At 42.8% G+C, this 14096-nt stretch overlaps 1 protein-coding gene across 1 annotated transcript in view; it reads left to right on the plus strand.

The window, feature by feature from the left end:
• Positions 1-14096, plus strand: part of CFAP58 (cilia and flagella associated protein 58) — a 90530-nt gene that overhangs the window by 12858 nt on the left and 63576 nt on the right. The window contains exons 3-6 of the mRNA XM_069754245.1: positions 5762-5910; positions 6184-6340; positions 6504-6698; positions 10343-10480. Coding sequence (XP_069610346.1) covers positions 5762-5910; positions 6184-6340; positions 6504-6698; positions 10343-10480 — 639 coding nt within the window. The remainder of the gene's footprint in view (positions 1-5761; positions 5911-6183; positions 6341-6503; positions 6699-10342; positions 10481-14096) is intronic.

The raw sequence follows: 14096 nt of genomic DNA on the forward strand, positions 1-14096 counted from the left end.
ACAGTGCCTCCATCTGCCTCATTACATGGAATCTTCCGCTGGCGGTTCTGTATGAATCACGTATTTTAGAGATTTACACAGAAACCCTGTTGAAAGCGCTCAGCGCAGAGCGCAGGATAAATGTGTGCCGAGCCTTACTATAATCTTTGGGAGGCAGAATGAAAAAGTGAACAGAAGGTGAAGAATTGGTTTTATTTATTTTTTACGCGGTTCTTCGTGCGGTATAAGTGATTAGACGACTTTATTCTTCGGGTCGGTGCGATTACAGCGAAACCAGATTTATATTGGGTTTTTATGTTTGGCATCTGTCAGACACTAAAAGACGTTTTTTACTGCAGAAACAAAATTATGCATCACCTTATTTTGATAGCTATAATTTTTCTATATTTTTGTTGACAGTCATGTGATGGCTTGTTTTTTTGCGGGATGAGTTGATGTTATTGGTACCATTTTCGGGCACGTGACATTTTTTGATCGCTTTTTATTCTGATATTTGGGAGGCAGAATGAACAAAAACCAGCAATTCATGAATTATGTTTTTTTTGTGCCATTCCGTGTATGGTAAAATTGGTAAGGCAGCTTTATTCTACGGGTCAGTACGATTATAGCGATACCTCATTTATAGTTTTTTTTTATGTTTTGGACATTTTACACAATAAAAAAACTTTTATGGAGCAAAATAATTATGTTTGCATTGCTTTATTCTGAGAGCTATAACTTTTTTACTTTTCCAGTGACTGACCTGTATGGTGGCTTCTTTTTTGCAGGACAAGATGACGTTTTCAGCGGTACAATTGTTATGTAGATTGGTCTTTTTGATTGCGTTTTAATTCACTTTTTGTTTGGCGGTATGATGATAAAGCATAGTTTTTTTTACCTTGTTAGTTTACATTTTTTTTCATGGTGGTGACCGTAGGGTTAACTAGTCTACCAGTTTTATAGGTTGGGTCATTCCGGACATGGCGATATCAAATATGTGTATTTTTTATTTTACATTAAATAAAATGTTAATAAAAAAATACATTTTGTTTGTTCTTTATTTTATTTTTCAAATTATTTTTACAATTTTTATTAACTTTTTTGTTAAACTTTTTTACATTGTCCAAGGATGGCATATCAACTCTATAATGACAGATCGCTGATGCAATGCTCTGCAAAGCTTCCGCAGTGCAGAGTATTAGATCAGCGTCTCAGATGCAGGGAGAAGGTATCTCAGCTCCTGTTCTCAGCATGAGCTGACAGGCCACCATCCCTGGGTGACCCTGCGGCTATCTTGGGACCTGGGGTCACCATGGAGACAATCGACGCAACGTGTTCCCATTGCGTTATTACAGTGGGATCATAAAGGGAGCTCGCTCCCTCTGCGATGCCCCACGATGTTGCTGTCACTATTGACAGCGGGATCACAGGGGCTAAACACCCGTGATCAGTGCTAGCACTGATCGTGGGCATCGCTGCAAAATGTCAGCTCTCATATAGAGCTGACACCCATACTCGATCGCGGTGGTGCTCGGCGTGAGCCCGTGCATCACAGTGCTCTATAAATACTACGCTTTGTGGAAACATGTATATATGGCACATATTGGGAAGGGGTTAAAGGAAAAAGAAATCCAAACCTACAGTGCCCTGTGTAAAAAAGTGATTGCCCCCTAAACCAAATAACTGGTTGGGCCATCCGTAGCAGCAACAACTGCAATCAAGCATTTGTGATAACTGGCAATGAGTCTTTTACAACACACTTGAGGAATTTTGACCACTCACCTTTGCAGAATTGTTGTAATTCAGTCACATTGAAGGGTTTCCAAGCATGAACTGCCTTTTTAATGTTATGCCACAGCCTCTCAACCTGATTAAGGTCAGGATTTTGACTAGGCCACTCCAAAGTCATAATTTAGTTTTTGTTAAGTCATTCAGAGGTGGACTTGCATTTGCAACAGCAAGTTTTTCAGGTCCTGAATCAGCAAAACAGCCCCAGACCATCACACTACCACCACCATATTTTACTGTTGGTATGATGTTCCTTTTCTGAAATGCTGTGTTACTTCTAGGCCAGATGTAATGGGACATATACTTCTAAAAAGTTTAACTTTTGTCTCGTCAGTTCACAGAGTATTCTCCCAAAAGTGTTGGGGATCATCAAGATGTTTTCTGACAAAAGTGAGACAAGATTTTAGCTTTTATGTTCTTATTGCTCTACAGTGTGTTTTCGTCTTGGAACTCTGCCATGCAGGCCATATTTGCCCAGTCTTTCTTATGGTGGAGTCATGAACACTGACCTTAACTGAGGTAAGTGAGGCCTGCAGTTTTTGGGATGTTGTTGTGGGGTCTTTTGTGACCTCTTGAATGAGTCATTGCCACTCTCTTGGGCTAATTTTGTTCGGCCGGCCACACATGGGAAGGTTCACTACTGTTCCATTTGTGTATAATGGCTCTCACTGTGGTTTGCTGGAGTCCCAAAGCTTTAGAAATTGCTTTATAACCTTTTCCAGACTGATAAGTCTCAATTACTTTGTTTCTAATTTCTTCCAGAATTTCTTTGGATCACAGTATGATGGCTACTTTTTGAGGATGTTTTGGTCTACTTTACTTTGTCAGGCAGGTCCTATTTATTTGATTTATTGATTCAGAACAGGTGTGGCAGTAATCCGGCCTGGGTGTGACTAGGGAATGTGAAGTCAGCTTTCCAAAGATGTGATAAACCACAGTTAATTTATGTTTTAAATTTAAAGGAGGGGGGCAATCACTTTTTCACACAGGACCCTGTAGGTTTGGATTTCTTTTCTCCTTACTAATAAAGGTCTTCATTTTAAAACTACATTTTGTGATTACTTGTGTTATCTTTGTCTGATATTTACATTTGTTTGGTGTCTGAAACATGTACGTGTGACAAACATGCAAAAGAATAGGAAATCAGGAAGGGGGCAAACACTTTTTCACACAACTATGTGTTATGTATATGATATACCGGTACATTTATTGTCGCAATTTTCTGAGAGATAACTTTTTTTGTTTTTCAATTAATGGAGCTGTAAGAGGACTTTTTTTTTGCATTATGAACCCACATTTTATTGACACATGTTGGGGTACAGCAATGGGGGCCATCAGTAGGCACCTGAAAGTTACAGCCACCCAACAGCACCCCGCAATTGTGTTGTGGGCGTAAACCCGTGGGAGCCATACCGGTTGTGCCAGTCGACCATTCCAGCAAATAACAGTGGCAGTAGCTTTCTGATCCACCGTGAATTCCTTAGTTCTGAGCTATGCCAATCACATGAGCAGAAGAGCCGACTCCATTCTGCCGGGGACTTCGGTGGATCAACACTACTTTACAGCGACTAAGCGCCAGTGATTGTTCTACAGTGGCCAAAACAAAGGATTATTCCAATATTATCTGTATCATCAGTTTTTGCTGGACTTCCAAAAAAAGGGTCTACTTAAATAAAGTGAGACAAAAGCCTCATAGGCTGACTGGAGCCGTATTGCATCGGGGTGCGGGTTACAGAACAAAAGGAACAGAACTATTACATTTTATATATACTCCAAATGATTAGCCGTTTATAAAAAATATATACAAAAGATTTTACAAAGGGGACAGAACAATACAGCATATACAATTATATAAACTAAAAATAATTACCAAAAGTACTTACTACACCGATCACAGAGATGATTCATTGTAGCGAAGGAGAGCACTTCAATTGGAGACATTCAGTAAACGGGATTTATTCATACACCGATCTGTATCCTCTACTGGAACACCGATCATAATTTGGACCTTTTATCAGCACCTGAGTTACACTGATACCCCTCCTTGATGACCTCATGTGGACCGGGTTGTGGGATGTTCTCAGCCCGTCAGCATTTTATGAAATTGCCAGCTTATGCAATATCTTCACTTCTGGTGATCGCAGAAGTTCGAGATCGCCACCATATTTTTTATCTGGATTTTACCATTGCCCAGAGACCAAACATCCTCATTGGCACTGCCAGGGTCTTTTACTTAAAAAAATGAGCTGCCTGCATGTTAATTAAGATTGTCACCATCCAGCGATATCTAATTTCCTGCTTCTTTATGCCCATTGTACCACTGAAATTCTAGGAGACTCGGACTGTCAGCTATTTTTGATACTGCAATTTCGTGTGAGAGGAGGAGGATGGAGGGTTGGTGAATGCCCCTGTCACTAGTGACTTCATAGATCTTAATATGTTCTATGACAGGAGCTATCAGGAGATTAGGGCAGAGATGTATGGAGAGGACAGGTTATATACTGGAGATTATGTGTGGGAGGTATCAGGAGATTAGGGCAGAGATGTATGGAGAGGACAGGTTATATACTGGAAATTATGTGTGTGTGGGGTATCAGGAGATTGGGACAGAGATGTATGGAGAGGACAGTTTATATACTGGAGATTATGTGTGAGGAGGTATCAGGAGATTAGGGCAGACATGTATGGAGATGACAGGTTATATACTGGAGATTATGTGTGGGAGGTATCAGGAGATTAGGGCAGACATGTATGGAGAGGACAGGTTATATACTGGAGATTATGTGTGGGAGGTATCAGGAGATTAGAACATAGATGTATAGAGAGGACAGGTTATATACTGGAGATTATGTGTGGGGAGGTATCAGGAGATTAGGGCAGAGATGTATGGAGATGACAGGTTATATACTGGAGATTATGTGTGGGAGGTATCAGGAGATTAGAACATAGATGTATAGAGAGGACAGGTTATATACAGGAGATTATGTGTGGGGAGGTATCAGGAGATTAGAACATAGATGTATAGAGAGGACAGGTTATATACTGGAGATTATGTGTGGGAGGTATCAGGAGATTTGAACATAGATGTATGGAGAGGACAGGTTATATACTGGAGATTATGTGTGGGGAGGTATCAGGAGATTAGAACATAGATGTATAGAGAGGACAGGTTATATACAGGAGATTATGTGTGGGGAGGTATCAGGAGATTAGAACATAGATGTATAGAGAGGACAGGTTATATACTGGAGATTATGTGTGGGAGGTATCAGGAGATTAGGGCAGAGATGTATGGAGAGGACAGGTTATATACTGGAGATTATGTGTGGGGAGGTATCAGGAGATTAGGACAGAGATGTATGGAGAGGACAGGTTATATACTGGAGATTATGTGTGAGGAGGTATCAGGAGATTAGGGCAGAGATGTATGGAGAGGACAGGTTATATACTGGAGATTATGTGTGGGAGGTATCAGGAGATTTGAACATAGATGTATGGAGAGGACAGGTTATATACTGGAGATTATGTGTGGGGAGGTATCAGGAGATTAGAACATAGATGTATAGAGAGGACAGGTTATATACTGCAGATTATGTGTGGGGAGGTATCAGGAGATTAGAACATAGATGTATAGAGAGGACAGGTTATATACTGGAGATTATGTGTGGGAGGTATCAGGAGATTAGGACAGAGATGTATGGAGAGGACAGGTTATATACTGGAGATTATGTGTGGGAGGTATCAGGAGATTAGGGCAGAGATGTATGGAGAGGACAGGTTATATACTGGAGATTATGTGTGGGAGGTATCAGGAGATTAGGACATATATGTTGGAGAGGACAGGTTATATACTGGAGATTATGTGTGGGGCGGTATCAGGAGATTAGGGCAGAGATGTATGGAGAGGACAGGTTATATACTGGAGATTATATGTGGAGATTATTGGATTTTGATCACCGTTCTCCCCGTTCACCTGCTACGTCTTGTTTCTCAGGAGATAGAGAAGGCTTGGAAGATGGTGGATACGGCCTACGAGAAGGAACAGAGGGCAAAAGAAACCATTCAATCACTGAAGGAGGAAATCAACAATTTGACCAAACTGGTGGAGCAGGGGTCCGGAATGTCTGTGGGCCAAGAGCACAGGCAAGGCCCCAATAATATCTCTGTGTCTATAGTGTATGAATAGCCTAGAATGTGGTCACCGCTCCCCGATTCTGTCCGAGGCTCGTACCTTAGAGCAGGCGCTGACCATCATTAGATAGTGTTTGGTGGTCTCCACCATCTCTGGTCTCGGCCCTAGGTCTCCTCTATAACAGTCACTGGACTGGTTGGGTTTGTATCCATCTGAATTAACCCTTAGCTATCGGCCTATATCTGGGTAACTGGGTCTCCATTAATATCCCTCTCTGTCTACAGTCTGAATGATCTTCTAAACATCAAGGAGGAACTGACCAAAGAGCGGGACCAGCTCCTCGCAGAGGTGGTGAAGCTGAGGGAGAACCTCGTGCAAGCATCCAATCAGCAGCAGGAGACGGAGAGGCTAAAAGAGGAGGCCGAACAAAACATTGCGCAGGTGAGGCTGGTGACACTGGGTACAGCCCCCCAAAAATACCCTAATAGTTCACGTGATAGGGGTTGTCCTGGTGAGACCACTCCTTGACTTCTTGCCTTCTGTACTTCTTCATGTCTGTGACTTTACCTTCTGACTGGAAATCTGCATCTTCTCCTCTTTCTAGTTCCAACAAGAAATCCAAGTGCGTCAGAATGAAGCTTCCCGGGAAGCTCGTAAGAAGGAAAAGCTCGAGAAAGATCTAAGGAACGTCCAGACCGAGCTGGACAGCAAGCAGACGGAGCTCAGGACCCTACAGCAGACGCTGCAGAAGAACAAAGAGGAGCTGCAGAAGCTGGAGCAGCAGCTGAAGGAGCACAAGGTAGGGAAGCCCCAAGGTTTTTGCCCTTGATATAAATCATGTGTAAAAGTAAAAAAATGAGTTAATGACATAATTAGCGAGAGCAAAAATAGCAAACACTGAGAAGAGGAGTGGAAGTGGGCAGAAAGGTAAAAAATGTGACTGGTAGATAGTGGGGACTCCAGTATTGATGGCTTGTCCAAAATCCCAGAAAACCAATTTATAAGGTCCACCTTTTAAAGTCTATTATTGTCTATATTTACAGCTGTCAGAGGGAGAAGGAGATTGACTGGGAGCTGACTGGAGGCTATATTTACAGCTGTCAGAGGGAGAAGGAGATTGATTGGGAGCTGACTGGAGTATTTATTTACTGCTTTCAGAGGGAGAAGGAGATTGACTGGGAGCTGACTGCAGGCTATATTTACATCTGTCAGAGGGAGAAGGAGACTAATTGGGATACTTTATAAGGATTATATTTTTAGCCCCTATAGGGGAGAGGAGTCCCAACTGAGAACTTTCTGAGCACCATATCTCCAGCTTCCAGAGGTGTAAGGAGATTGACAGTGACTATATTTATAGCTGTTGAAGGAGGGTAGAGACTGATTGAACTTACTAGGGACTATATTTATAGTCCCACAAGAGGGAGGAAGCATAGCTGGCAAATATACATCTGCCAAAGGGGGAAAGAGACCGACTAGGAACATGCTGAGGATTTTATTTGCTGTTCAATGAGGGGAATAGTACTGACTGGGATATTACTGGGACTATATTGACAGCTGTCAGAGGGGGAAGGAGATTGACTTGAAATATACTGGGGACTATGTTTGCATCTGCCAGAGGCGGGCAGAGACTGACGAGGGAAATATTTAGGGTTATATTTACAGTCCCCTGGGGGTTCAAAATACTGACTGGGAACTTCCTGGTGACTTTTTTTTTCATCTGCCAGAAGGGGAAGGAAATGGACTGGGTGCTTACTCCAGACTATAATCACAACTGGCAGAGGGGGAAGAAGAGTGACTGGGAACGTACTGAGGACTATATTAACAGTCATTAGAAGGCAAAAGAAAATTACAGGGAACTTAACTGAGGTCCATGCTATCATCTGTCTATGGGACAAGGAGACCTTAGGAATAAGTGGCCATTATTGATTTGTGTAAACAACCGCTGACCAGTTCGTGTGTAACCGATCGGCTATGGTCAGCAGGTGTAAATGCCCCTTCACCAGTACTGACATGGGGTTACCTATAGGTTGCAGGTATGGGATGTAGGCAGAGAAATGGGCATTGGAAGGTTTTGTCTTTCATTGGTTACAAAACCTAATTAAAAATTGTCAAATCTGAATATATTTATTACCAGAAATATTTCTCATAGTTACTTTAATGACATGAGGCAGATACAGCCGAGGAATATATATCCAGACTTGGGGGCCCTTTAAGAGGGACAGAGAACACCCAGGTTGCTGTTGATAAACTTTACAGAACAAATGTTAGCAATTAGCGCTCTAATTATTGTGAGTGCGTCAGTAAAGATCACTAATTACAGCCAAATGTGGCTGGAAGATTACAGCAGAGGACGAGCTCACCCTCTGCTCCTCGCCCCACAGCTGGCAGCGCCCGTCCACGCCGCACTCTAATGTACAATGATTAGAATGACAGGCGGCCGCACCGGGGAGCGTGCATTAAATATTCATCCTCCAGCTGCTCCAAAACCCGAGTCTAGTTTGGAGATGCAGGAAAGAGATGATCTTTAATCTGGCAGAGAACGCTCAAGGATGAAGGGTGCGATGTAATCAAGTCTTCGAGTTGTGTAGTTCTCTCTGCACTACTGTACTGTATATAATACTACCGATCCTGAGTTACCTCCAGTATTATACTCCAGAGCTGCTCTCACTATTCTGCTGGTGCAGTCACTGTGTACATACATTACATTACTGACCCTGAGTTACATCCTGTATTATACTCCAGAGCTGCACTCACTATTCTGCTGGTGCAGTCACTGTGTACATACATTACATTACTGATCCTGAGTTACATCCTGTATTATACCCCAGAGCTGCACTCACTATTCTGCTGGTGCAGTCACTGTGTACATACATTACATTACTGATCCTGAGTTACATCCTGTATTATACCCCAGAGCTGCACTCACTATTCTGCTGGTGCAGTCACTGTGTACATACATTACATTACCGATCCTGAGTTACCTCCAGTATTATACTCCAGAGCTGCACTCACTATTCTGCTGGTGCAGTCACTGTGTACATGCATAACATTACCGATCCTGAGTTACCTCCAGTATTGTACTCCAGAGCTGAACTCACTATTCTGCTGGTGCAGTCACTGTGTACATACATTACTGACCCTGAGTTACATCCTGTATTATACTCCAGAGCTGCACTCACTATTCTGCTGGTGCAGTCACTGTGTACATACATTACATTACTGATCCTGAGTTACATCCTGTATTATACTCCAGAGCTGCACTCACTATTCTGCTGGTGCAGTCACTGTGTACATACATTACATTACTGATCCTGAGTTACACCCTGTATTATACCCCAGAGCTGCACTCACTATTCTGCTGGTGCAGTCACTGTGTACATACATTACATTACTGATCCTGAGTTACATCCTGTATTATACTCCAGAGCTGCACTCACTATTCTGCTGGTGCAGTCACTGTGTACATACATTACATTACTGATCCTGAGTTACACCCTGTATTATACCCCAGAGCTGCACTCACTATTCTGCTGGTGCAGTCACTGTGTACATACATTACATTACTGATCCTGAGTTACATCCTGTATTATACCCCAGAGCTGCACTCACTATTCTGCTGGTGCAGTCACTGTGTACATACATTACATTACTGATCCTGAGTTACATCCTGTATTATACTCCAGAGCTGCACTCACTATTCTGCTGGTGCAGTCACTGTGTACATACATACATTACTGATCCTGAGTTACCTCCTGTATTATACCCCAGAGCTGCACTCACTATTCTGCTGGTGCAGTCACTGTGTACATACATTACATTACTGATCCTGAGTTACATCCTGTATTATACTCCAGAGCTGCACTCACTATTCTGCTGGTGTAGTCACTGTGTACATACATTACATTACTGATCCTGAGTTACATCCTGTATTATACTCCAGAGCTGCACTCACTATTCTGCTGGTGCAGTCACTGTGTACATACATTACATTACTGATCCTGAGTTACATCCTGTATTATACTCCAGAGCTGCACTCACTATTCTGCTGGTGTAGTCACTGTGTACATACATTACATTACTGATCCTGAGTTACATCCTGTATTATACTCCAGAGCTGCACTCACTATTCTGCTGGTGCAGTCACTGTGTACATACATTACATTACTGATCCTGAGTTACATCCTGTATTATACTCCACAGCTGCACTCACTATTCTGCTGGTGCAGTCACTGTGTACATACATTACATTACTGATCCTGAGTTACATCCTGTATTATACTCCAGAGCTGCACTCACTATTCTCACATGGTTATTACTTACAGTAAGAAGAATGCAGCTCTTGAGTATTGCGCTGGGTGTAACTTGGGATCTGTTGGTGAAGGTATAAATCCATATTGGCAGCTGACACCTTCCATATAAATGCCTTTTGCACATTTCTTGTAGATCCTGAATGAGAGAGTTGGTAAAGAGCTAGAACAGATCCAGATCCGAAACGGCAAATTGCAGCAGGAGAACGAGCAGCACGTTCTGTCCAACGAGCAGCTGACGCAGGAGAACCAGCAGAAGCAGCTGGAATTAAAGGTAACACAGTTCGGCTTTCATTTCCTGCACTGGGACCAGCAACTGCCTCCCATCAACACCAGTAGAGTCTGCTGCGGATGGATCTTGATAGCAGTTTAGAAAATGTTGGAGCTGAGTGTCTGAAATGAGGGTTCCCTGCCCCCAAAAAACAGCATAATGTCGGAAAATGCTCAAAAATTGATGGCAGTGGCTCAAGGTGGATGATAAATGCGTTGCATCTGGTGAAAGTTTGTCTACCTTTATTTGGTTTTCTTACTTTGTATCACTTTTTGGTCTAAAATTTGGTGATATTTGGCACGTTTTAAGCCACACCTTTTTTGTCCATGCCACACCTCTTTTCTACCAAGCCACACCCATTTTCTTCCGAGCCACACCCCTTTGCTTTATAAGACACACCTCTTTTATTGTTAGCCACCATTCTTCATCTTCAAAGCCTCATGAAAAAGGAAAGGAATCCAGCTCCGACAGGTAAAATTCTTTACTGATACTCTTATAAAACGAGGGCAAGGCTAGGCGACATACAGCCTTACCCTCATTTTATATGAGTATGAATAAAGAATTTTTATCTTAACTGTCAGAGCTGGATTCCTCTCCTTCATGTGTACAAGCTAGGCGTTTGTCAGAAACCTAAATCCATGCTCCAACGTCCTGAACACAAGGGATTCATCATGAGGGTGAGCTGAATCAATCCTTTTCTTCTTTTAGATCTTGTAAGCCACACCTCTTTACCTTCTAAGCCACACCTCTTTACCTTCTAAGCCACGCCTCTTTACCTTCTAAGCCACACCTCTTTACCTTCTAAGCCACACCTCTTTACCTTCTAAGCCTCACCCCTTTACCTTCTAGGCCTCATTTCTTTACCTTTTAAGCCACACCTCTTCACCGTCTAAGCCACACCTCTTTACCTTCTAAGCCATGCTTCTTTACCTTCTAAGCCATGGCTCTTTACCTTCTAAGTCACGCCCCTTTACCTTCTAAGCCTCACCCCTTTACCTTGTAAGCCATGCCTCTTTACCTTCTACGCCGCACCTCTTTACCTTCTAAGCCGCACCTCTTTACCTTCTAAGCTGCACCTCTTTACCTTCTACGCCGCACCTCTTTACCTTCTACGCCGCACCTCTTTACCTTCTAAGCCGCATCTCTTTACCTTCTAAGCCACACCTCCTTACCTTCTAAGCCACACCTCTTTACCTTCTAAACCGCATCTCTTTACCTTCTAAGCCACACCTCTTTACCTTCTAAGCCTCTTTTATTTACCTTCTAAGCCTCATTTCTTTACCTTCTAAGCCTCATTTCTTTACCTTCTAAGCCACACCTCTTTACCTTCTAAGCCACACCTCTTTACCTTCTAAGCTACACCTCTTTACCTTCTAAGCCTCATTTCTTTACCTTCCAAGCCACACCTCTTTACCTTCTAAGCTACACCTCTTTACCTTCTAAGCCACACCTCTTTACCTTGGAAGCCACACCTCTTTACCTTCTAAACCGCATCTCTTTACCTTCTAAGCCACACCTCTTTACTTTCTAAGCCGCACCTCTTTACCTTCTAAGCCGCATCTCTTTACCTTCTAAGCCACACCTCTTTACCTTCTAAGCCACACCTCTTACCTTCTAAGCCACACCTCTTTACCTTCTAAGCCTCACCCATTTACCTTCTAAGCCGCATCTCTTTACCTTCTAAGCCACACCTCCTTACCTTCTAAGCCACACCTCTTTACCTTCTAAGCTACACCTCTTTACCTTCTAAGCCTCATTTCTTTACCTTCCAAGCCACACCTCTTTACCTTCTAAGCTACACCTCTTTACCTTCTAAGCCACACCTCTTTACCTTGGAAGCCACACCTCTTTACCTTCTAAACCGCATCTCTTTACCTTCTAAGCCACACCTCTTTACTTTCTAAGCCGCACCTCTTTACCTTCTAAGCCGCATCTCTTTACCTTCTAAGCCACACCTCTTTACCTTCTAAGCCACACCTCTTACCTTCTAAGCCACACCTCTTTACCTTCTAAGCCTCACCCATTTACCTTCTAAGCCTCATTTCTTTACCTTTTGAGCCACACCTCTTTACCTTCTAAGCTGCACCTCTTTACCTTCTAAGCCTCTTTTATTTACCTTCTAAGCCTCTTTTCTTTACCTTCTAAGCCTCATTTCTTTACCTTCTAAGCCACACCTCTTTACCTTCTAAGCCACACCTCTTTACCTTCTAAGCCGCATCTCTTTACCTTCTAAACCACACCTCTTTACCTTAGCCACACCTCTTTACCTTCTAAGCCGCATCTCTTTACCTTCTAAGCCACACCTCTTTACCTTCTAAGCCGCACCTCTTTACCTTCTAAGCCGCACCTCTTTACCTTCTAAGCCACACCTCTTTACCTTCTAAGCCTCTTTTATTTACCTTCTAAGCCTCATTTCTTTACCTTCTAAGCCTCATTTCTTTACCTTCTAAGCCACACCTCTTTACCTTCTAAGCCACACCTCTTTACCTTCTAAGCTACACCTCTTTACCTTCTAAGCCTCATTTCTTTACCTTCCAAGCCACACCTCTTTACCTTCTAAGCTACACCTCTTTACCTTCTAAGCCACACCTCTTTACCTTGGAAGCCACACCTCTTTACCTTCTAAACCGCATCTCTTTACCTTCTAAGCCACACCTCTTTACTTTCTAAGCCGCACCTCTTTACCTTCTAAGCCGCATCTCTTTACCTTCTAAGCCACACCTCTTTACCTTCTAAGCCACACCTCTTACCTTCTAAGCCACACCTCTTTACCTTCTAAGCCTCACCCATTTACCTTCTAAGCCGCATCTCTTTACCTTCTAAGCCACACCTCCTTACCTTCTAAGCCACACATCTTTACCTTCTAAGCCACACCTCTTTACCTTTTAAGCCACACCTCTTTACCTTCTAAGCCTCATTTCTTTACCTTTTGAGCCACACCTCTTTACCTTCTAAGCTGCACCTCTTTATCTTCTAAGCCTCATTTCTTTACCTTCTAAGCCACACATCTTTACCTTCCAAGCCACACATCTTTACCTTCTAAGCCACACCTCTTTACCTTTTAAGCCACACCTCTTTACCTTTTAAGCCACACCTCTTTACCTTCTAAGCCTCATTTCTTTACCTTCTAAGCCACACCTCTTCACCGTCTAAGCCACACCTCTTTATCTTCTAAGCCACGCTTCTTTACCTTCTAAGCCATGGCTCTTTACCTTCTAAGTCACGCCTCTTTACCTTCTAAGCCTCACCCCTTTACCTTGTAAGCCATGCCTCTTTACCGTCTAAGCCGCACCTCTTTACCTTCTAAGCCGCACCTCTTTACCTTCTAAGCCGCACCTCTTTACTTTCTAAGCCGCATCTCTTTACCTTCTAAGCCACATCTCTTTACCTTCTAAGCCACACCTCCTTACCTTCTAAGCCACACCTCTTTACCTTCTAAACCGCATCTCTTTACCTTCTAAGCCACACCTCTTTACCTTCTAAGCCTCTTTTATTTACCTTCTAAGCCTCTTTTCTTTACCTTCTAAGCCTCATTTCTTTACCTTCTAAGCCACACCTCTTTACCTTCTAAGCCACACCTCTTTACCTTCTAAGCCGCATCTCTTTACCTTCTAAGCCA

Source organism: Ranitomeya imitator, chromosome 2, assembly GCF_032444005.1.
Source record: "Ranitomeya imitator isolate aRanImi1 chromosome 2, aRanImi1.pri, whole genome shotgun sequence".
NCBI classification, from domain to species: Eukaryota; Metazoa; Chordata; class Amphibia; order Anura; family Dendrobatidae; genus Ranitomeya; species Ranitomeya imitator.